This window comes from Chanodichthys erythropterus, chromosome 2 (assembly GCF_024489055.1).
Source record: "Chanodichthys erythropterus isolate Z2021 chromosome 2, ASM2448905v1, whole genome shotgun sequence".
Lineage (NCBI taxonomy): Eukaryota > Metazoa > Chordata > Actinopteri > Cypriniformes > Xenocyprididae > Chanodichthys > Chanodichthys erythropterus.
In genome coordinates, this window is record NC_090222.1 from 16,397,996 (window position 1) to 16,423,727 (window position 25,732).

Here is a 25,732-nt window from a genome sequence, read left to right on the forward strand (position 1 = left end):
GACACCAGAAGCAATAGGCCTATTGTAAAATTTAGCCTCAGTGAAGCTGACACTTTGTGGGACAAAATCACCCTTAAACCAGTCTCAAACCAGCTACTTGTCAAACTATGTTAATTTTATGTAAGATAATTATATGTTTATTAAACATATCAAATGGATTCAACCTATTCATAGAATAGTTTTATAATTGCAGTAAATGTAGATTTTAGGGGAACTGGCTGCAATGGTAATTTTTATATTTGAGGTTCAATATCTTAACAACTGGTCAGCATAGAAAAAACAGGAATGATATTCTCTGTAAACTGACAGGGCATCTTCAGTAAATACTACTCACAGTTCGGTCATTCAGTCATTAAGACCTACTGACACCAGTAACGAAAGGAAAAGGCGAAACGAATCAGCGAAGTATTAACTGAACACCATCTCTTCTCTAGGCTACCTTTCTCCGTTCCTTCTCGGTCATTCTTTGAAGAGCTACGATCATTGTATGCGAGGGAAGTCTCCATTTGTTGCTCTCTGAAGTCTCGAGACCCCATGCTGAGTTTTACGACGTTACTTAAAACCCCCTCAGATCTGAAAACTTTAGCCACTGTTGTGTCTCTTTTTTTATCTCAAAGCTTCAACTGAACTGAAGCCTGGGCAAAATGGGGTTTAATCTGTTCCAGTATTTGTGGTAGGCTACAGTGATTTACCCGATAACCTTCCAAAAGTTACAGTTATTGTAATACACTTTTTAGCAGAAAATAACAAAAATATCTCATTTTAAAAAACAGAAAAAGATGCAAAAAAAACAATAGGCTATTTCAAAATATTTGTGTAACAATGGGCTTTTTTATTGCTAATATGACCATGTGAGCTGAGTCAAAATTATTTTCCCACAATAATGGCATATTGAAGAGTTTGATCTCCATCACGCGCCAGTCTGTCCAATCACAGAGCTCGTGTGTGAGGCTCTATGCTCGCGCGCTTATCTGGGGGGTTTATTGTCCATCCCCTTCAGCAAAAGCTATTTAGTCAACAGCTGACCTCGACCACAGCGGCAGTTGAGTGAAGCAAGGATCGCCACCAACTAGCAGATTTGACTGTTGGAAACAGAAGAGAGATGATGCAATGAACTTTTAAAGCTTTATACGAGGATTATCCACATTTACTGTTACAGCGCTGTTCAGTAGAAGTCTCTAGAGACAAAAAGACTGTTCATATATGTGGAAGAGAGTACCAGATACTTTCAACAGCTGCTGTATATGTCCCGTGTTTATGCTTTGTGGTTATGAACATTAGTGCGTTTTGAGCACACGAGACTCGTTGCATTATTTCCTAAACACTGAGGGAAAGACCTGAAGATGAGGGGAGCGATGGCAGCAGCACTTCAACTCTGTTTGTGTATCTTGGCCGTAAAGGTGAGCCATTCTTCGTTATATATATATATATATATATATATATATATATATATAAAACGTGTAAACTCGTAACAGTTCGTCTAGTTTTTTTTTTATTTGATTTCTGGTGGCTGTAAACTGATGGTTTGCACTGCTCATATTTTCCGACGTTACTGGGTCTTTCCAGTTACTTTTTAATTAGGGGAGCCAAAGTGTTCTAACACTTTTTAGCCTACTATAATATCTGTAACTCCGTGATTTTTCGCTTTGTCTCCCTATTCCCATGTTTTTCAGCAACAAATTAAAGCAGTTTAGAAATCCACAACTTATCCCTAAACAGTGTCAATGAATGTAAAGTACAAAAAGTGCGCTTTTGTTACAAAGTTGTAGCACTAATAAATTTTGTGGTAACCAAATTTACTTGTTCAAACTAATTAAACACCCACCCAGAGTTAAAACAGTGAAAATTCTAATTCAAAATAAATTTAAAAAATTAATTCTGAAACAAATAGGAATAAAAACATAAGCTAACAACTCTAAAAACATAACAAATAGACTGACTTTATGTCAGTGTAGCTTATAGAAATACACTGGAAAGTGTTACAATTAATGTTATATATCATATTAAACAAGAAAACCTGATTTAGATGACACTTTATTTAGCATTCATTAACATATTCACAAATTAAATAAGCCAGGCATTCAATTGTACTTTCTTACCTCAAAATAGCAGGTTAAGAATGAAATTTTGGCTGAATTGTAATTGGTTACACTAACTCGACTGCATTACAACATTCCCTGTTCTCCTATAAAATGCTCTTAGCATGTTAGTCTGTCAGGGAATTGCACTTTTATATTATGCAGAATGTTTTGGTAAGTGTGTGGATCATGTATTGCTTTTCATGATTAGTTTTTAATAAATCCTGGATATTGCCTGGCACAAAAGCAAAGACAGGAAAGTTACACCCTGTGTCTCCCTGTGACCGGCATAGCATAACTTTATTGTTTGTTTTTTAAAATCACGCTTACAGTGCAATATCCTGCTGTTGTTCTTAGCAGGTATAAAATGTTTAATGTTTACCATCCAAATGGAAAGATCGTCTTGTTTCCAAATGATAAATTATGCTCAGAGAAATACGCCCTGCAGATGTCAAAGCAGAGCCAAATGGCCCTGTGATTTATTCCCGTTTAAACGAACGCCAAAATAAAAGGCTGCTTTCTCACAAATTAAAACAGTTAATCACACAACAACTGATTCATTTGTTCTGACTGTTACAGGCGTATGCAAAACTTAAACATGCTTGATGATTTTGCACTCTTTTCAGGTCAGTGGTAGTTAATGCATTAAATGCTACTGGCCTGATCCAGATCCATGTCTCCTGGTGTGTTCAAACAGTCTGTGGGGGAGCCAGGGATAGCAGCCCCCCCCCCCCTTCATGTCTGTTGGTTGATAGGCAACCACAGCTTAAGAACTGCAGGGGCCCGGGATATCCGGAGCATTGTAATTATCATCATTTTCTCTTGGTCTGTGGAGAGCGAGGGGGTAGAAATCGCAGCTCAGTAATTTGACTTTCCATTTAGCCACATCGCTTTACTTCTTTCGGTGGGGGCAGAATTGCGGTTTCCTCTTGAACTCACAACCTCTTTTTTTTTCTTCCCTCTCTCTTGTTACCCACTCGTTTTGATAGAAAGTATTTGGCGGCAAACTGACACTTTTGTAAATGATCTTGAAGTTCTACAGGCCCGAGGCTGTGTTTAGCCTGTCGTGAAACGGATCTTCTGCTACTGTTGGCTGCAGTGAGATAAGATAGCGGTCAGTCTCTAGCTCAGTCTCAGTGGATGTCTGTCTGTGGTTGTATGTTTGGCTGGTGGGGGTGAGGGGTCAATCACTGTTGCCTCCTGGGGCTCATGGCCCCTTTCATGTTTTCATCATTTAGACTGCTCTTTCTAAGCTCGCTCATGGGCAACATGTGCTCATATATCATATACAGCATTGGACTTAAAGGGATAGTTCACCCCAAACAATTATAATTCTGTCATTATTTACTCACCTTCATGTTGTTCTAAACCAACATGACTTTCTTTCTTCTGTAAACAAGATATGTAAAAGAAAGTTAATGGGGTCCGAAACAACTTCTGACTTTCATTGTATGGACAAAAACAGTGCTTTAATACAGGTTTAGAACGACTAGTAAATAATGATTGAAATTTCGTTTTTGGGTTGACTATTCCTTTACGAAAGATCCCTTGGTTCAATGTGTGGGGCAGGTTTAACCTACATTATCAAAAGTGGCATCCAGATTGACATTGTCCTTCAGTGACGGGAACGGATTGTTTGGGTAGATCAAAGATGTTTTGTGTGAAGTCGATTTATTCATATGCATTATTATGTGGAATCAGCACTTAGGCTGGAAGTGTCTGTAGTGTTCATGTACCCCCCGCCCCTCCTCCTCAGACCACTACATTCCTGCTCTGCACAAATGTTTATAGGTGATATATCATTTGTCCCCACTTTGTACATTCTATTTAGCTAGACTTAGGTACAAATTATATGGTGAGATATTGTCATTGAGGATGTTAAGTTCTCCCTCAGCGTACTTTGTTTGGTTAGTGTTAAACACCATATTAGGAAAACTGTAAATTCCAATGGTACTGCTCAGAGATCTCTGTCTCTTCCCATCTTTCCTAATTCTAAGGCTTACTTTTTTATAGAACACCCCCCACCCCTTTCCAAAGCTTTTTTCCAATTGGTTTTTATTAATATATATACAGTACCTGTCAGACGTTTGGAAACATTACAATTTTTTTTAACATTTTCTCTTATGCTCGCCAAGGCTGCATTTATTTCATAAAAAGTACAGTAAAACAGTAAATTTTTATTACAGATTTAAAGAACTGTTTACTTTTTGAATATATTTTAAAATGTAATTTATTCCTGTGATGACAAAGCTGAATTTTGTCATTATCATTATTTCAGTCTTCAGTGTCACATTATCCTTCAGAAATCATTCTAATATGCTGATTTGGTGATCAAGAAACATTTCTTAATATTATCAATGTTGAAAAAAATTGTGCTGCTTAATATTTTTGTGGAACCTGTCACCTGTATTACTATAACTACCAAGGACATTGAGGAATATAATATTTAATATTCAAATTTGTGGCTCATCATTGTGGGCTTTTTGTGGAAGCTTGTTTCCGCCATGACATAAAAAATAGGTAATTGCGACTTTTTATCTCACAATTATGACTTTTTTTTCTCAGAATTGCAAGATATAAAATCATAGTTGTAAGTTCTAAAGTCAGATTTACATGATGTAAAGTCAGAATTGCGAGTTGTAAAGTCAGAATTGTGAGATATAAACACGCAATTGCGTGTTATAATTTCCAATTCTAAGAAAAAAGACTGACTTTTTTGTCAGAATTACGAGTTTATATCTCACAATTCTGACTTTATAACTTGCAATTGCATGTTATAAAGTGAGAATTATGAGTTTATATCATACAATTCTGAGTTTATAAGACCCAATTGCGAGTTTATATCTCGCATTTCTGAGAAAAAAGTCAGAATTGTGAGATATAAAGTCAAAATTATAAAGATTTAAAATTAAGTTATAAAGTCAGAATTGCATGTTATAACGTCCAATTGTGAGGGAAAAAAGACTGACGTTTTTTCTCAGAATTGCGAGTTTATACCTCACAATTCTGACTTTATAACTCATAATTGCGTGTTAGAAAGTCATAATTATGAGATAAACACAATTCTGAGAAAAAAGCCAGAATTGTGAGTTTATATAACACAATTCTGAGTTTATAACTCGCAATTGTGAGTTGATATCTCGCAATTCTGAAAAAAAAAAAAAAAAATCAGAATTGTGAGATATAAAGTCAGCATTGCATGATAAAAACTTCCATAGCTTTTTTACATGGCGCATTCTTAAACATTTAAATTTAGTCCCTTTCAATATATTGAATATTTGGTTAATCGCTTCTAAGTTTTGCCTCTTTTTAAACAATGCAAAGATCCTGGTGTATCAATTGTAGGCAATTGTAGCTGAATGGCAAAATGAAGGTGCTCTTTTTACTCACAAAGTGAAGGTTGTTGCCCTGTGGGCAGCTGTGTACAAATGTGTATTGGTGTTTCAATGAGATTATGAGCTTGTGCGCTCATTCAACAGGTTTACACATGCTCTCTCGTCCCAACAGAGATCAGAGAGAAGAAGAGACAGACATCAGAGAGGTTGCATGGGTTTTGCTTTCCCTCTTTGGAGGATCTTTGCATGCTAGGCATCTGTTGGCTCTTGTCAGAGCCCCAGGGGGCAGTTGTGAAGCAGAGGGGGTGTGTGAGGGGTAATTTTCCTAAACATATGCATGTTTAAGATGCCGCAGAACTGACCTCCTCTATCACACCTGCAGAGCTGCGGGGAAGATCAAAGTCTTCTCTCTTACCCAAACAGACGCACTCACACATCACACCCTCCCCTGAGGTCTCGAGCTGCACCGCTGTCCCACTGCTGATGCCTCTGTTTGAAATGGGTGCAAATACACATAATGTTCCATTCCCATGAGCGAGGAGTCTTTTTAAACATCCCCTAATGACGCTCTACCTCCCTCGTTCTTAATACTGTTATAGCTGTGTGAAAGGGTGTGTTGTTACACTCAATCACTATATACACCAAATTGGAGTGTCAGGCTCCTTAAACTAATTTCTCTCACACACACACAGGAAAGCCTGTGCAATTTAAATGCCTAGACTTCATTTTTGTACAAATTATATGGTCATTGAGGATGTTAAGTTCCCCCTCAGCTCAGTGTGTTTGGTGAGAATTAAACACCATATTAGGAAACTGACAAAGAAAATTCCAGTAATACTAGAAATATCTCTCTCTGTGTGTGTCCATCTATGCCTTCTCTTCGTTTTCCAAGAAAATATGTATAATTGTTTATGAGCGTCCCTCCAATAATGTTTTTGAAAGTCTCTAATGATCACCAAGGCTGTATTTATTTGTTCAAAAAACAGTAGAATCAGTAATATTGTGAAATATTTTTAAAATGTATATAGTTTAAATAACTGTTTTATATTTTGTGTAATGCAAAATCTCTTATGCTCACCAAGGCTGTATTTATTTGATCAAAAATACAGGAAATGTGCAATATTATTAAAATGTATATAATTGACATACTGTTCTAATATTTATAATACAAAATCACTGGGAAATGTGTGTGTGTGTGTGTTAGATGGAACATAGCTTCCCTTTCACACATGTCAGTGAGCAAGCTACATGATATGGCAAGTTCTCCTCCAAATTAAAGGTTGTGGTTTTATGAAGTTGCTCTTAATGAATATGCACTTTACCAGGCTTATATTGTTTAGATCTTCTTTACCTATAATCTTTATAATCACCCTTTATATTGTTTTTACAGTTTTGTATTTATTCCACATATTCTTTGAACATAATTGTCTGGCTGAAGATCAGTATATGTTCTTGTTACTGCTCTAGTGACCTCCTCAGCAGAGAGACTGAGAGGGTTCAAAAATTCACAAACGTCATTCTGTGTCCTAGTATGTCACTGAGAGCAAAAATATGTTACAAATTGCATTTAATTATTATCATTAATTTGAATTTGACATATGCTTGTGTGTTTTGCAGGTGGCTTTTGGCAAGGCCTGTACCAGTGAGCAGTTCACAAAATCAGGCGAATGTTGCAGCATGTGTGCTGCGGGCACTGGCTTGGCAACCAGCTGTGGCCAGGAAGACACCAAGTGTCAGCCGTGTCAAGATGGTGAGTGTTCTTAAAACAAACTTTCATTTGTACTTTGAATAAATGCCTAAATGTGAATGTTGTTTTGCAAATGTTTGCATCCATGTTTTTGATAAAAATCACTTTATATATGTCCCAGGCGTGTCGTTCTCTGACTCTGAGAGTCTTTCAGCCTGTCGGCTGTGCGCCCGTTGCCCCCCTGGCATTCCTGAACTGGCACGCTGCACTCCCACTCTGGATACCCATTGTGATTGCGGTGAGGGTTTCTTCCTGTGGCGGGATCATAACAGCACAAGTGGGCTGTGCGCGGCCTGCTCCATGTGTGGTTATGGAAGTGGAGTGGTTCAGCAATGCGGGCCGCTGGGAAATACCATATGTGAGCAGTGTAAAGCCGGGACTTACTCAAGAGAGCGGAGCAACAGGAAACCCTGCGTGCCCTGCTCACGCTGTGGTGACGACGAGGTGGAGATCAGATCCTGCCAGCCGGACTCTGACACCGTCTGTATGGGTGAGTGTAATGTTCATTAAATTCTACTATATCTTTATGAAAAGATCTTGGGTGTATGTACTGTAGGGAGCAATTCATCAAAATGAATCAAAATCCTGATATTGCTTAGTGCGATTATTAAATAGCAAAGAATGTGATTTAATTAAATAAATATATGCAGTCCGTGTTTCTTAAATAATCTCTTTTTATAGTTCTTTATTTTACAATGAAATATTACAATAGTAATATTTCTTATTTTGTTTAATATTTTTATTTAGTAATAATAATTATTATTATTATTATTTTATAGATACTGATATATAATCATAACATGTTTGGCCAAGTTGCATGTTTGGCTAAGCGCAGCCCTACAAACAAGCACAGCAAACCTGCAACCTGCAAAAATATGAAATTCTTGTAAAGATAACGTTAAGTAATTTGGTGTTTAAAAGTTTTATATATATATATATATATATATATATACGGAAGAGGATTAGGGCCAAGCAATAATAAAAAAAAGATTAAACTCGTTAAATTACGGGAAAAAACTTGTTAAATTTCGAGAAAAAAGTCGAGATAAAATGTTGAGAATAAACTCGTTAAATTTCGAGAAAAAAGTTGAGATAAAATGTTGAGAATAAAGTAATTAAATTACGAGAAAAAAGTTGTTAAATTACGAGAACAAATTTGTAATTTAACGCCTTTTTTCTCGTAATTTAATGACTTTTTTCTCATAATTTAATGTTTATTCTCAACATTTTATCTCGACTTTTTTCTCGAAATTTAACGTAATTTTTTCTCATAATTTAAGGAATTTGTTCTCGTAATTTAACAACTTTTTTCTCGTAATTTAATGACTTTATTCTCAACATTTTATCTCGATTTTTTTCTTGAAATTTAACAAGTTTTTTCTCGTAATTTAATGAGTTTATTCTCAACATTTTATTTCAACTTTTTTTCTCGAAATTTAACGAGTTTTTTCTCGAAATTTAACAACTTTAATCTCGAGATGGTTTTATTTTTTTATTATTGCTTGGCCCTAATCCTCTTCCATACATATATATATATATATATATATATATATATATATATATATATATATATATATATATATATATATAAACTTTTTTAAAGATTTTTCTGTCTATTTGTAAAATATACAGTTTATTTTGAAAAAAATATATTATTGTTAAAAAAAAGTTTAATATTGAATATTTAACTGATTAATATTTGTGCACTCCTATGTATTCAAGGTGTAAGAAAAAATATAAAACTTACTTTTTATTACATTTATTTTTTTGTTAAAAGTTTTTTTAACCATGTGAAACCAACATGAATATAAAGCATGAGTAGATGTCTAAAAACTAGAAACATACTTTTTAAACTAGATTTTTACTACAGAAAAGTATCTTAGACACTTTAATTTGTCATTGATTTGACACACCTGTTAGTAAATACGGTTGTCAATCCCAAACACTGACTGTGTGAACGTAACCCGATATGCATGTGTGTCTTGGATAAAGTTTGTGCCAAGCTATATATAAAAACATTTATGCATGTGTGTGTGAGTGTGTATGGTTAGATTGTTAACATGTGGCAGACACCTGTGTTCAGTCAGAGAGAAGCCTTTGAGAAAATACAGCTCTCATTTTGACTTCAAATGTTCTGCTCATTCTTCAATGAGCTTAGCAACAATCCAGTCATGATCAAATTAAGAAGATAAACACTTTACAAAGATTTTGTTTGATCTATAAACAATTAAATGTTTCAATTTGAGCTTTTTTTTAAGTATAAACTGTCATTTAAAAAAGTGCTGTGTCCTCATTGGATTGCGTGTTAAACTGTGGCCTGAGGTGTGTTAAATCGGTTTGGAGGTTAACCAGTTGGCTAGTGGGTCACATCCCACGCTGCCCTCTGTTCCCTGCAGGGTGGAGTCACCAGTTAGACCACTCGACCTGCCGAGGTCAGGGCAGCCACACCGAGTGTTTGATCCATACAGGCAGCCTGTGGGGTGTGTGAGAGAGCGAGTGGACAAAAGAATGCATGCATCTGTGTGGTAGTGTGTGGGGTGGCCTCGCTTGCACGATCTATTTCAGGATGGAGGGTGGGGGGCATGAATCCTCCTGACCATTCCACACTTTTCAACATTTCGATCTGGTATTATTTAGTCTGTCAGCTGTTCCTGCACCCACTGATGATGTGTTAATCAGACTCACAGCAGATGTGTGTCACATGTGGGTTTCACGTGAATGCTAAAATGAGCATCTGCATTTTTCTGCAGTCTAGGTGTTTGAATGCTCTAGGGTGTACTTGAGTGTGCTTCAGATGTCTAACTAATGTGAATCTAATAAGTTTCCCTTCATTTATAAAGACAGCACAACTACTCATTTTTTTTTATTTATTTATTTTTTATTATGTCTATTTGGCATATAGTGAACATTTTGTCCTCAAAGTTGATGTGTTAGAAGCAGGAAAATGGGCAAGCGTAAGGATTTGAGTGAGTTTGACAAGGGCCAAATTGTTATGGATAGACAACTGGGTCAGAGCATCTCCAAAACTGCAGCTCTTGTGGGGTGTTCCCGGTCTGCAGTGGTCAGTATCTATCAAAAGTGGTCCAAGGAAAGAACAGTGGTGAACCGGTGACAGGGTCATGGGCTCATTGATGCACGTGGGGAGCGAAGGCTGGCTTGTGTGGTCCGATTTAACAGACGAGCTGCTGTAGCTCAAATTGCTCAAGAAGTTAATGCTCGTTCTGATAGAAAGGTGTCAGAAAACACAGTGCATCGCAGTTTGTTGCATATGGGGCTGCACATTGGGGATTTTACATCACGTGGATGGCCGGGTGCATGTGCGTCACTTACCTGGGGAACACATGGCGCCAGGATGCACTATGGGAAGAAGGCAAGCCGGCGGTAGCGGTGTGATGCTTTGGGCAATGTTCTGCTGGGAAACCTTGGGCCCTGCCATCCATGTGGATGTTACTTTGACACGTTCCGCCTACCTAAGCATTGTTGCAGACCATGTACTCCCTTTCATGGAAACAGTATTCCCTGGTGGCTGTGCCCTCTTTCAGCAGGATAATGTGCCCTGCCACAAAGCAAAAATGGTTCAGGAATGGTTTGAGGAGCACAAAAACGAGGTTGAGGTGTTGATTGGCCTCCAAATTCCCCAGATCTCAATCCAGTCGAGCATCTGTGGGATGTGCTGAACAAACAAGTCTGATCCATTGAGGTTCCACCTCACAACTTACAGGACTTGAAGGATCTGCTGCTAACATCTTGGTGCCAGATACCACAGCACACCTTCAGGGGTCTAGAGGAGTCCATGCCTCGACGATTTAGGGCTGTTTTGGCAGCAAAATGGGGACCAACTCAATATTAGGAAAGTGGTCAGAATGTTGTGCCTGATTGGTGTACACACTGCCCGGCCAAAAAAAAGTTGCTGTTTGGATTTAAATAGGCAAACGCTTTAATTGGATCATTATTGCAGTGATTATAATGTTTTTAGTATGTTATATGTTTGGCAACAGTTCTTCTAACCCCAATTGATGGAGTGTGTAACTTTTCATTTTTTATACAATCATGTAGAAAGACATATTATGATCATAATCCAGGATGACAAAGTCAAGATTCATTAGGCTCAAATTTAAAAAAAAAAATGGTTGGGAGGAGCATGAAGAATCATTTTCACACATGAATTGGCACCTCTGAGTCCAGACCTTAAATTCACTGAAAGTCTTTGGGATGTGCTGGAGGAGACTTTACTGAGTGCTCACCTCTTGCTTTGACAATACAAGATCTTCACCAGAAAATGATGCACTTCTTGATGGAAAATTATATTGTGATGTTATTTCCATCAAGGGGTGCATCAAGATCTTGTATTGACAATGCAACAGTCAAGCACTCTGTAAAGTCTACTATATATAGTTCCTAAAATAAGTTATTTTAGTATCTCCTTTGAATATATAAAGGCAGTTCAAAAGGACTTATTCTGTTAAATCTCTTTTTGCAGTGAAAGACCTCAACATCCTGTCACGTCCATCTGGTTCTGATGGTCCACGGGAATTTCCCAGATGGCCGACTATAAGTGAGGAAACAGAGAACAGGAGCAGCCCAGCACCAGGGTCCGGATCCACTCGAATCATACCACAGGACCAAGGGGGCAACAACAACAACAACATCCTGGTCTACGTGTCTGTACTGGCTGCAGTGGTGCTCGGCCTGCTGCTCTACGTCGCCTACAAATGGTGAGGTCATACAGCGATTTAAAAAAGAGAAAAAATATACTTTACGTGGTTATACAAATGATTTACACATAAATTCAATCTTCTTGTATATGTAAGATATAGAATACCAAAATGTGTCTGTGAAGTGAAATATTATTCTTGTAGGTTTTTATTGTATGACAAGTTTGTGATTTGGTGTGTATATACAGCTGGAAGTCATGCCAGCAGAAGCAGGCTCTGGTGAAAGCACGGGTTGGCGAGTTGAATAATGCAGCGGAAGGAGAGAAATTACACAGCGACAGTGGCGTGTTCCTGGACTCTCACAGCCTTCAGGAAAACCAGCCCAGCAAAGGTATGAGAGAACCGCTTAAACACAGATACATTGGCTGAGAATCGATACCGATTCCTGATTTGATTTGATTCTAGAAATCTAGATCTTCTTAAACTATTTATTTAAAGAACTGGCTCATAAGATTCATTCGTTCTATTCCTGTCTTTTTTGAATTGTTCATTAAAAGAACCGTCTAATAAAAATAATTTGTGCTATTTATTCATCTTTTTTACCATTCATTAAAAGGACTTGCTCATAAGACTAGTTTGTTTTCATTTTTCTTTTTTAACTGTTCATTAATGGGTTAGTTCAACAAAAAATGAAAATTCTGTCATTAATTCCTAACCCTCATGTCGTTCCACACCTGTAAGTCCTTCGTTCATCTTCAGAACACAAATTAAGATATTTTTTGATAAAATCCGATGGCTCGGTGAGGCCTGCATTGCCATCAAGACAATTAAAACTTTCAATGCCCAGAAAGCTACTAAAGTACTTTTTGTGCACCAATAAAACAAAATAACGATTCAATTCAACAATATCTAGTGATGGGCGATTTCAAAACACTGCTTCATGAAGCTTCGTAGCTTTATGAATCTTTTGTTTTGAATCAGTGGTTCAGAGCGTATATCAAACTGACAAAGTCACATGATTTCAGTAAATAAGGCTTTGTTACGTCATAAGTGTTTCGAAATTTCAGTGTTTCACCACTAGGGGGCGTGACTTTGGCAGTTTGAAACACACTCCGAACCACTGATTCAAAACAAAAGATTCGTAAAGCTTTGAAGCTTCATGAAGCAGTGTTTTGAAATCGCCCATCACTAGATATTGTTAAATAAAGTCGTTATTTTGTTTTTTTGGCGCACAAAAACAATTCTTGTTGCTTCATAACATTAAGGTTGAACCACCGTAGTCACATGAACTGTTTTATATGTCTTTAATAGCTTTCTGGGCATCTGAAAGTGTTAATTGTCTTGCTGGCAATGCAGGCCTCACTGAGTCATCAGATTTTATCAAAAACATCTTAATTTGTTTTCCAAAGTTGATTGAAGGTCTTACGGGTGTGGAACGACATGGGGGTGAGTAATAAATGACAGAATTTCATTTTTGGGTGAACTAACCCTTTAAAAGAACCAGCTCATATGAGTCATTAGTACTATTCATTCATCTATTTGAAATGTTCATTTGAAGAACTTGATAATAAGAGTAATTTGTTCTATTTATTTGTCTAAAAGAATCAACTTATAAGACATTTCTTCTTGAGATTCATCAGACTACACTGGTTGTGTGGTATGTTTTTTAATTCTCTAAAAATAACCGGTTCATAAGACTCAATCACTTCCAGCTACATTGGTCGCACTATATGTTTTTGATTCACTAAAAAGAATCAGTTCATAAGAGTCATTTGTTCGCCTACTGGACTACACTGGTTATGTTAAAAAATTTTTTTTGCATGTATTTCAATGAATTGTCACTCTTAGTGTACTGTAAGCTGCTTTCACAAAAAGTGTCTGCTAAATGGCTGATTAGTAATAATTTGATCCCTTTCTCATACTCTCGGCAGGCAGTAAACGGGACAGCAAACAGGACACACGGCTTTATGTAAACCTGCCTCCCCACAGGCAGGAGGAGGTAGAGGGGCTTCTCGCAGAGGGGGGCAGCCGGAGCTGGAGGCAGCTGGCCACCACACTCGGTTACGAGCAGGACCGCGTGGATGTCTTTGGACGGGGCCAGGACCCCATCCACACCCTCTTAACTGATTGGGCCCAACAGGAAGGGTCAACCTTGGGCCTGCTCTGCTCCGCTCTGGCACGCATCGAGCGGCCGGACATCATCACTGCCCTCACCGCCACCTCTCAAGGAGTGTCAGTGGTCTGAATACTTCAATATGTTCCTAACGCCTTCATGAAAGTGAAGGAGACACTAAAATGATAGAGGAAGAGGGTCAACCGACTCATTTTCGCAGGCTAATGCCTTGCAGCATGCACTAAGACTTTGAAGAGCAGGATTGGAAATAATAGGGGGTTTTATTCAACATAACGTTTCACTTATGCGTTTCGTTTCAACAGCCTGAGATGTTCCGCCACCTCAGAACATTTTCTGCTCGAGACAGATGTTTCCTCCAGTATTCATGGGCAGTTTATGCTTAATAATATCCTCTTTGTAGTGTCAAAACAAACTCTGTTTTCTCCGAGACACATTCATGCTGAACATTTTCATTGTCAGTGTTTTGGCTGGTTGTGGTTTCAGCTGTGGTTGGTATCAAAAGAACACGGACATTTCTGCGGCCTCACGAATGACAGTTTTCCATTTTTGCGGAATGGCATCATAGTGCCAGAGAAAGCATCATGCATGCGATTCAATCGTGCTTTTGTATTTATATTTCAGCGCTTCTGTCGTTCAAACAATGGTCAACACCAAAGCTGGACAAAGTATTCAGCTTTTATACCATGGCTTGTCAAGGGCAATGTTACACTGTGAGGTGTTTTATGCTTTCCAAAGAGGAAAACCACAAAATGGGCTGCACAAGGGAGTTGTATATTCAAGAAATATATAGATGCACGGTCGAGTTGCCTTAGGGAATGATCCTCTTTGACAAAGACAAAAGATGTGTCTTGTTTACACATGTGCTTGGTTTGCACTTTAACCAACAATGCAACCTAAAAGCAAAGTTATGTTTTTGTGAGTTCTGTGAGAGAAAAACTCTCGGGTGCCTTTACTTTGAACGCTCAGGTTTGTGCTTTGCTAGTTTTCTCTTCCATGTATGTATTTTTAGGTCATTTCTGTATGTTAGTGCTGAGTACTGGGTGAGACTTGATGGTTTCTGTGCTGAGATGCTTTTCATATTAATAACAACCATGTTATGTATCTATCACTTATGTTTGTCCTTTTTAATAATGAAATATTGATGTTTAGAGGTATCTTTGTATTTTTAAAAAAAATAAATAATACATTGTGTGAGCAAAGAATTTGTATTTTTATGACCCTAATGATATATAATGGTGCAGTGTTACAGTGAAAACAAGATTTGAACCTGGAATTATAGAAATATCTTGCATTTCAAAGGCCTTTTCTGCACCATTAACCCAAACAGTCAAATCTGGAGCCACCTGGTCAGATTACCCTCTTGTTGTTGATTTAATCATAATAACACAGACATCTCTTTGCCCTTCCTGTACATGCTTTGAAAAATAGTGTGTATTTCACTTTAAAACCATAGCGAATGGTGAAGCTATTTTTTTTTTTTTTTTTTTTTTCTGAACTAACTGCTCAAATTGGCAAAAGAGGAAGCTGCAAGCAAGAAATGTAAATCTTTCTGAGAGCCAAAACGTTTGTTGTGCTAATGCCAACTCGACACCCAACTGAAAGCAGCAGTTTCTTGGCAGTCAGAATTTTCTGATGTAATGACAAGCGTTCACAATAGTGTGCTTTGTTTACACAAAACGCGTTCTTGCCTGTATGTCTTCCTGTGATTCTGACAACAGTCAGAATTGTAGGAATTATTTAAAAAGTGGGAAGGACACATCTTATTGTATATGGGATAAATAAGGTAGAAATAGCTCTTTAAGTAAACAACTGCTTAAATGGAGGAAGCCTCCACAGGAGTTCACTTGCCTACAGGCAATGTTAAACGGGGAGAAGAATATTGGAAAAATATTTAATTTTATAAAAAATAAATTATTTTAAATCTCACGACTTTAAAAAGACAAATTCCTCTTAATAAGAATCATCGACCAGGCAAAAGCAGAGCGCGAGCGCTTGGGCACTGCCAACTCAGGTGGCACATACGTCACGTGCGCTAACAAACTCCGGGGAACTTTAGTTACTTTCAGGTGTCGACTTCAGGTAAGCTGCTGAAAATATACTTTATCTTTTTAACTTTAACTTGAAAGATTCTCTTCAAACTATTACAAACAACAATAGTCGAAAGATACCGTAAAAGAAGACCTTTAAAGGGATAGTTCACCCAAAAATGAAAATTCTGTCATTTATTACTCACGCTCATGCCGTTCCACACCCGTAAGACCTTCGTTAATCTTCGGAACACAAATTAAGATATTTTATTTGAAATCCGATGGCTCCGTGAGGCCTTCATAGAGAGCAATGACATTTCCTCTCTCAAGATCCATAAAGGTACTAAAAACATATTTAAATCAGTTCATGTGAGTACAGTGGTTCAATATTAATATTATAAAGCGACGAGAATATTTTTGGTGCGCAAAAAAAACCAAAATAACGACTTATAAAGTGATGGCCGATTTCAAAAAACTTCAGGAAGATGCGGAGCGTTATGAATCAGTGTATTGAATCATGATTCGGATCGTGTGTCAAACTGCTAAACTGCTGAAATCACGTGACTTTGGCGCTCCGAACATCAGATTTGACACGCCGATTCATTATGCTCCGATGCTTCCTGAAGCAGTGTTTTGAAATCAGCCATCACTAAATAAGTCATTATTTTGTTTTTTTTGGCGCTCCAAAAATATTCTCGTTGCTATAATATTAATATTGAACCACTGTACTCACATGAACTGATTTAACACTAGAACTACCAAGGCAGTCATTTTGACCGTTTTAAAGATTTGCAATGTAATAACTTTGTTGAAATAAAACCCATATAACTACAGTTCCATGACTTTTCTTAAATTAATGTAAATTTTATTTTAACATTGTTATTTTATTAAAATTACAAAACACAAAAGAGTTCTGAGTATTTCTACCTTGAATGGCCATAGCGGTCAATTTGACCGCACATATTACAGGCTTTTTTCCGCCGTTAAAGATGTGCGTAGCTGTTGCCTAGCTGTTGCCTAGAAACCTTTCTCTGGCAGTTTTGTATGCTTTTGCTAAGCTAAAACTTAGCTTTACCGTCAAAATGGCAACAAGAAAGAAAATGAGGTTTTATCCTTGCTTGAGAACATTGATGATGCAGAGTCTGATGGAGGAGCAGAGAGCGATGTCTCTTGGTCTCTTGACAGTTCGTCTGACACTGATTCTGAGATTGATTCAGAGATAATTCCAAAAAATAATAATATTTATTCATTCTAGATTTCATTAGAGGCTGCATAAAATTGTTCCCGATTCGTGTGGTCCAAACATTTCCGATAATGCTAAAGCATTGTAAACTCCAAAAGTCAAAATGTATTGAATAAAGACAGATGTAATCATTTCCAAAATTCACAATATGTTTTTATCTAACGAAATATTCTGCTTCATTTTATATTTGTTGACATTTTGACTTTCAAGAACAACATTTTAACTGCGGTGAAAAACTTTGATCTCCAGCTTGCCGGATGCAAATCGCGGAAAGCAAATTGCGGCATGCACTTTTGTGGGAGGTCTAGTAGCTCTTACACAATAATATCACGAACATATTATATTATGTATGCTTAAATTACCCCACATTTTTCATAAAACATGACCATAGAAGCTTTGAAGTAAATATAACATGACAAAAATGACATTCACTGCTGTCTGGTATGAACAGTCAAAATGACCGCTATTGGCAGTTCTAGTAGTTATAGAATTCCGGTAGTGCTAGTGTTAAATATGTTTTTAGTACCTTTATGGATCTTGAGAGAGGAAGTGACATTGCTCCCTATGGAGGCCTCACGGAGCCATCGGATTTCAAATAAAATATCTTAATTTTTGTTCCGAAGATGAACGAAGGTCTTACGGGTGTGGAACGGCATGAGGGTGAGTAATAAATGACAGAATTTTCATTTTTGTGTGAACTATCCCTTTAAAGCTCGCACACACACCTCAATTTGGGAATAATAACAGTTATAAAATAGGGAGAAAGAAAAAGACAACTGTGACGGAATAAAAGGCAATAGAAAGTTAGGCTATAAAAAAAAACAAAAACAAAAAAACTGATGCCTTTTGTCTGGTCTGAGGCTGTTTCAGCCTAATTGTACGAGACCTGACACCTGACGTCATTTTTCCTGAGACCCGAAGACTTTCGGTCTGAGGAGTGACGACTTTTCTTTGTATGACTGAGGTGTGAGGAAATCCTAAAATGTACACCGTACTAGTGAGGTTTCAGTGATATTAAAAGGAAATGTCCCCCGTTTCAGAAAAAAAATACGGTCACCTTAGGTGACAATAAGAAAGCCAAGTATACTAGCGTATAATATGTTTCAGGCAGAGCTCAGGGGCAAATGTCCAGCTAAAAGACTGAGGGCTGAGGGTAGAAAGGACAATTAGCCCAGCTGTCACTGCAGAGAAGCTTTGCATCTTAGGTGTGTTGATTTCCTAGCACTCTCTCTTCGAATGAAACGTGTTAATGATTTCTGTGACTGATCTGTTAAGTGAGAGCAGGGGCTTGGGCGGCTCTGCATGCCGTCACGTACTCCAGACGGAGCTGCTTAACTGCGGTCTGGAGCAGCCCAGCGGAATGCCCTGGCCCTGGAGCTCTGCTCTAGAAGGGCTGGGCTGAGGGGAGGGGAAAACAAGCTCTGCTCAGATGGTTTAGGCACCATGTAGGCAGAGTTTGAGCCCTGGAAGAGCCTCTAATGAAAGCAGTGCACCACTTTGATTCTCTGATTTAATAGAGCCAGATCTGTGCTCTGGTCTCTCTCTCTCTTTGAAAACGGAGTTTAAAAGGGCTTAAAGTCAACATTAAACAAAATTACTTTAACATTTGGTCATATTGTACATAATGCATCAGGGCACATTCTTTCAAATAAAAAAATAAAATTTTTATTCAAATATATTTTATAATGCTTAATAAATGTTAATAAAATAATGGTAAATAAATGAATGTAAGTACTGTTCCAGAGCAGCTTTAAAGATTTCTTCCCCCAACTAAATGCATATTTGATTATTTCTAGCTGATAAAAACTACCGCCAACAGAAAAAAATAATTATGATTATTTACTACTAACCTATAGAAAGAATGAAAATTAAACAGCAATAATATATTAGATTTGGTAAATATAAAAAACCTAAAAATACATTGGAGCACTGAACTGTTGGATTTATTATTTAAAGTCAGCATTAAAAGAAAATTAATCCATTTTTTAAATACATGTTACAGATCTTATTGTTCATGCATGTATGTTTCGTTCTTTAAAATTAGTTTTTATTAGGGCTGTCAAACGATTAATGCGAATAATGATTAAAAGTTTGAGTTTGCCTAATATATGTGTGAGTACTGTGTGTAATTATTATGTATATATAAATACAAACAAATTAATGTATATAGTTAAGAGAAATATCTTATTTATGAACAAAATATTTTTATTTATATATAAATGATATAAAAATATAAATAAATACATATACTTGTAAATATTTCTCAAATATATACATGAATGTGTTTGTATTTATATATACATAATAATTACACACAGTACTCACACATATATTAGGCAAACTTTTATTTTGTATGCGATTAATCGCGATTAATCGTTTGACAGCCCTAGTTTTTATATAATTTTCAATCAAAATGTCATAATTCGATCTTCTGGTACACATGACACTGGTGATGTATGGACTTCTCCAGTCAATCAGTCCGCTTAAACTCCGCCCCTCCACAATCAACTGCAAGCTACAACATCTCAAAATGCAATCAACAACTTATGAACAGAACCAAGTCTCCGCCCTACATTTTTTCTTTTTTAATAGTTCATTATCAAATACAATACAGAAGATTTGTCGCTTCTTCACTCTTATCTTTCTTCTCTTTAAACCCCTCTATTTTAGGCTACTGTTGAAGTTAATGCAGCCTTTCTAAAACCAAGGACTGGGCCTTCAAACTCCACATCAGAGGGTATTTAAATGCATTTAAATGTTGACTTTAGTAGTGTTAAGCAACATAACGCTGGTTTAAACATTTAATCCTATTCTCCCAGGATTAAACACAGTAGCATTTAATTGCTGGATGTTGATGTACTGACACTTTCTCCAACACATAGGCATGATACAGGTGATAAAAAAAAAACAAGCCTCATTTTTAGAAAACGGTTTATTTTATCTTAAAATGTTTTTACACTCAGTATGACAATGTGCTTGCACAGTACTTACAGTGGAGTGGGGTGAGACTCCTATTTGCACATAAAAAAAAAAAAAAAAAAAAAGATCCAAAATCTTTCTACAGAGAGAGCAAAGGAAAAAGAAACGATAATGACACCCCAACCTTTAAAACCCAACCCAACATATGAAGCAGTGGGATAGTGCGGAATTCTGCTTTATTTAGGAACACCGGAGCTGCACCGGCGGGACAGAGGACTCGGATCTAGTCGCATCCTTCTAATCCCATTTCCCGGTCTGGTATACTTACACATATTTACACAAGACATCGTGGACCTTGACTGTCATTTTACAAAGTCTCTGCTAATGGTCTCAAAAACTAACTCTCAATATATTCACATATAAAGCAATATAATACATGTTTGACAGATTTAATGCAGGTTAATAAGGTGGGGTGAGTTGATTAATGGCCAGAGCTTATGGGATGGTAAACCTGATCAATCCTTACATGACGGCCACAAAAATAAGCTACAAACTGCCTGGATGGCTTCACATTTGCCTTTGTGACATGGATAAAAAATGTTAATGTAAAAACAGTGTGAAAGACCTTGATAAAATATCATTGCTACATAACCGTGCCCCCAGTCGAGAAGAGAAATTAGACCAGGGCAAATGGGGTTAGATCACAGATCTGCACACTTCATTAGCCTAAAATCCATAAAACCAATGCTGAGCTGGGCGACCCATGGCCAATGAGTCCAAATAGACAAGTTCCGTGGATAGTTTATCTGAGACATAATCATAATCCTTAGCGTCTGTCTTTCCGCTTCCCCCTTTCCTTGACTAATATCAGCAATTAATTGGACCTTCAGCAGAACAGGCAAGCTAACAAAAGCCCTTGGTAACAACTACAGTAATGGAGTGGGGTGGCAAAGGAAAAGGATTTTAATGGTCCACTTATTCTCCCCCCCCCCTTCTAGAGTTTAGGATGATCCTCTTCTGCAAAGTGATGAGACTTGCCTTAGAGATAATTTTGAGAAGACAAAAAAGATCTTGGAAAGAGTCTGTGTAGCACCCTTGGATTGCGTCCTCCACGCTTCATACCGCAGCAGTTTATCTCATGATTAAAAACGTCCCCTTGTGTGGGACGGCTCAGGCAATGCCCTCTACCAGAGCAGCATTAGGGACATGGTTAGAAGGTCAGAGGAGTAAAACATGACTCGTGCTGGAGCCGCCCTGTCCCGGCGCACCAAAACGGTTTAGGCCAGCAGAGTTCGGTTGGAAAGAGCTGCCAGGAAGTTCCTGGGTTTACTTTAGGCTAGTTAGTCCAGCTCTGTGTCTTCCTTAGGTCGGTACACGGGGCCAAACTTCTGCATGTACTTCTTGATGTACTCCTTGGTCTTGTGTTTGACGTTCTCATTGCATTCAAGATCTTCAGGGTTCTTGCAAGACTTTAATTCCTTGTTCATTACCCCATGAGTCAGCTATGGACAGACACACAAACAGGGTTAGAGATGTAAAAGAATCACAGCTATAAACATGACATGCAGCAATCCAATAACATCATCACAAAAGACTTCAGTGAGCACATCATTTGCTCACCCTCATTCCGTCACCAGATGTATTTGACTGACTTTTTTCAAATGAACACAGATTTGAAGGGGGGGAAAAAAGATCAATTTGTTGTGAGTCCATATACTGCAAGTATACAGATCCCTCAAAATATATAAATAAAAAATAATCATAGGCAGAGTGTTTGCAAGGCTGGGCAAGGCTTATCCTTCACCTGGCCACAGACTTGAAGCTAGCATGGAATTTTCTCATTCAAACCACTACCTGCTGCAGCTTCTGATTGCTTTTAAAGGGAAAGGCTGTTCATAACTGCTGGTCTGGGATCAGTTTCTCCATAATAACAGCATAACATATTGGCAATTTGGCAAAGAAGTGCTGTGTTTGTGCTATGGAGAAGGTCAAAGGTTTCTACAGTGGTGGTCAGAATTATTGGCACCCTTGGTAAATATGATCAAAGATGACTGTAGAAATAAATCTGTGTTGTTTATCTAACCTTTCATTGAAGGAAAAGAATTGGAAGTGAGTGTGTGTGTGTGTGTGTGTGTGTGTGTGTGTGTGTGTGTGTGTGTGTGTGTGTGTGTGTGTGTGTGTGTGTGTGTGTGTGTGTGTGTGTGTGTGTGTGTGTGTGTGTGTGTGTGTGTGTGTGTGTGTGTGTTCTCCAATACACGTTGGCCACAATTATTGGCACCCTTTTATTCAATAGTTTTTGCACTCTCCTTTTGCCAAGATAACAGCTCTGAGTCTTCTTCTATAATGCCTGATGAGTTTGGAGAACACCTGACAAGAGATCAGAGGCCATTCCCTTATGCAGAATCTCTCCAGATCCTTCAGATTCCAGCTCCATATTGGGGTTTCTTCTCTTCAGTTCACTTCACCCATTTTCTTTAGGGTTCAGGTCAAGGGACTGGTACAGCCATGGCAAAAGCTTCATTTTGTGCTCAGTGACACATTTTTGTGTTTGTTTTGATGTTTGTGTTGGATCATTGTCCTGATAGAAGATCCAAACACGGCCCATTATTGGATTTCTAGCAGAAGAGTTTAGGTTTTGATTTTTTATCTGTTGGTATTTGATAGAATCCATGATACCATGTATCTGAACAAGATGTCCAGGACCTCCAGCAGAAAAATAGGCCCACGACATTGAAGATCCAGCAGTATATTTAACCGTGGACATGGGATACTTTTTATCCATGTGTGCACCAAACCCATCTGGTGGGTTTGCTGCCAAAAAGCTCTTTAAGGTTTTATCTGACCATAGAAGCCAGTCCTGTTTGCAGTTCCAGTCTTGTCTGACAACTGAATATGCTGGAGATTGTTTCTGGATAAGAGCCGAGGATTTTTCTTGAAAACCTCACGAAAAACTTGTGGGGATGTAGGTGCTGTTTGATCTTTTTTTTAGGCTTTCTGAGACTCAAGACTCAACTAATCTCTGCAATTCTCCAGCTGTGATCCTTGGAGAGTCTTTGTCCACTCAAACTCTCCTCACTGCGCATTAGGATGATTTAGACACACGTCCTCTTCAAGGCAGATTTGTAACTTCGTTAGTTAATTGGAACTTCTTAATTATTGCCCTGATGGTGGAAATGGGGATTTTCAATGCTTTAGCTATTTTCTTACAGCCACTTTCTATTTTTTTGTTAAGCTCAACAAACTTTTGCTGCAAATCAGAAATATATTCTTTGGTTTTACTCATTGTGATTAATGATTAAGGGAATTTGGCCTTTGTGTTTCCTCATGTTTACTCCTGTGGAACAGGAAGTCATGGCTGGACAATTTCATGTTCACAATCCCCCTGGTGTGCTAAAAACATAAAATAAATATGAATGGGAATATACTTCAAGGGGTGCCAATAATTGTGGCCAACTTGTTTTGAAGAAAAACATTTATTTCATAATGTGATTTCCCCCCCACTTTCAATTCTTTTCCTTCAATGAAAGGTTAGATTTTTGCTCATTTTATTAATTAAAAATAAATCTGCATTGTTTATCCTTTTGATTTTTACAGTCATCTTTGATCATATTTACCAAGGGTGCCAATAATTCTGACCACCACTATATTTATTTTTTATATCGCTAAGCAATGTAGCCAATCACAGACATTTCTGTTGATTTCTTGAACGCAATGGCCAATCAGGGGTTAAGTAACCACGGCTTAAAGTCTGAGTTTTCTGTCCAGTGTTGAGTTCTGCATGCTCGCAAATCCTCTCATTACAACCAAGTGTGGACATTATGTAAATAAGAGATTCATTCTGCAGTGTAGACAGCTTCATTGATTACAACAGAACTTTGTGAGATTGAGTCATCGTGATTAAGATGAGTGACAGCTTTTTACTAATTATAATGGGACTGTTCTTTGCGCTAGATATAAATTCAGTTCAGAATTTGAATACATCTTTGTTTTTTTATGCTTGACCAGCAGCCACATACACGCTGCAAAGTTTTGGGAGCGACATCCACTAAATTCATGTATTTGAGTGATTATTATAGTCATGAGTGATTTTTCCCCTTTCACTCAAATTTTTTTTTTTTTTTTTTGTCTCATTTGATTGGGTGGACCAGATGTCAGTCTGAGTGGGTCAGTGCCACTCTGGCACTTATGTAGCCTTGCCATTGTCTCTGACATGGATTGGGTTTGGTATTAGCGGACTCGGGTCTCAGGTCTTAGGTAATTCAAAATAAAAAAAATTTTACGGAGTGGACCAGAGATCCATCAGGAAATGGCACAGGTCGCTGCATTATGCTGCATTTTCATGCAGGGTTTTTCTTTTGCATGCAGAAGTAGTTCACCAGAATTAAGGTAAATAGAGTTGCAGTCAACACTAGTGGATCCATGATTTATTATGCTATCGATTTAATTTTTATCAAGCTATTGAGTGTATTTTCCAATCCACTGGTCACAGTTAAAAGCCAAATCACTTGTGTCCATTGGGCAGGCAATAATTTTAAGTAAATAAATAAATGAAATGAATAAATGAAAATGAACGTAGCAGCTGGTCTAATCAGTCACCAAGCCACTGGGATTCCTCCCGGTGCTCCTGATGGCCTATCTGGGCCTGACTGGTGTGTGTGGGGCTGCTGGCTGTGCACACGTCAATGCAGTTTACATTCGGTCTGATGTTATTGATTAAATATTTTATTTATCCTGTAGAAAACAATTGTAGAAACAGTTTGAAAGCCAGATTTGTTTAGAAGGCCTTAAGGTCTACATGGCTGTGAGAAATAAATATTTACAAAATTTAAAGATGCATCTGAGAAAGTCATGTGGCCAGTGAGCAGTTTTTCTTAGCTAGGGGTTTTTCCAGTAAACAACAGGTGGCTGTGTAAGAATAAGACCATTATTAAGAGGTGTCACTTGGAGGCTTCTTGCCTCTGGCAAAGAGTTGATTGTCCTTGGTCAGCCCTTTATCAGAGGCAAGATAAAACATTCTCCATCAATTGGCAGGTTTCCACAAGAGAGAAAGGCTAGAGAAGAAAGACTTAATTGTTTGAAACAGGAGGGGTGAATATTACCAGAGAATTAAGTCACTTGGTTATTGCGAAATAACATAAGAAAAATGTACAAGAATATTGACTTGGCCAGAGATGAGTTCAGATGTCCTGCAGGCATCTCGGCTTTGTTGCTTTTTCCTATTAAGTCTTATTTTGACTTCTGGAACTTTGCCTCTTGAGCTTCATTTGCAAGAAAGGGATGACTTACCTCCACAACATTATCAGGTCTGTCTCGGGTCGGGTTTTTCCTTTTTTTTTAAATTTATTTATTCACGTCAGGTTCGGGTAAGAAGTCATACAGGTACAGATCTTTGGACCCGAGATGACCTCTACTTCTCACGTTTCACAACATGCTTACGTTTCAGTCACATGAACGTATGTAGACAGTTGGCCGGAAGTGGTGGTTTATAGTTTAAAAAGTTTAAAATATAATGTGCTTTCTCACACACCCCTATTGTTTTGCTTCATATCAACTGTGAGGGATATATGACCTTACATTATATGGAAAAATATCTA

At 37.7% G+C, this 25,732-nt stretch overlaps 2 protein-coding genes across 3 annotated transcripts in view; one reads left to right on the forward strand and one right to left on the reverse strand.

Moving 5' to 3' along the window:
• Positions 1-1,058: 1,058 nt before the first annotated feature.
• Positions 1,059-15,138, forward strand: nradd (neurotrophin receptor associated death domain). The gene is made up of 6 exons (XM_067393297.1): positions 1,059-1,400; positions 7,031-7,163; positions 7,282-7,650; positions 11,641-11,875; positions 12,064-12,206; positions 13,747-15,138. Exons 1-6 carry the CDS (start codon positions 1,344-1,346, stop codon positions 14,058-14,060), a joined length of 1,251 nt encoding a protein of 416 aa, XP_067249398.1. The 5' UTR covers positions 1,059-1,343; the 3' UTR covers positions 14,061-15,138.
• A 4,812-nt stretch (positions 15,139-19,950) lies between these two features.
• setd2 (SET domain containing 2, histone lysine methyltransferase) overlaps positions 19,951-25,732 on the reverse strand; it is a 35,372-nt gene continuing 29,590 nt past the window's right edge. For both annotated transcript variants that reach the window (XM_067402512.1, XM_067402520.1), the window contains exon 22: positions 19,951-21,640. In XM_067402512.1, the coding sequence (XP_067258613.1) occupies positions 21,479-21,640 (162 nt within the window). In that variant the 3' untranslated portion in view covers positions 19,951-21,478. The remainder of the gene's footprint in view (positions 21,641-25,732) is intronic.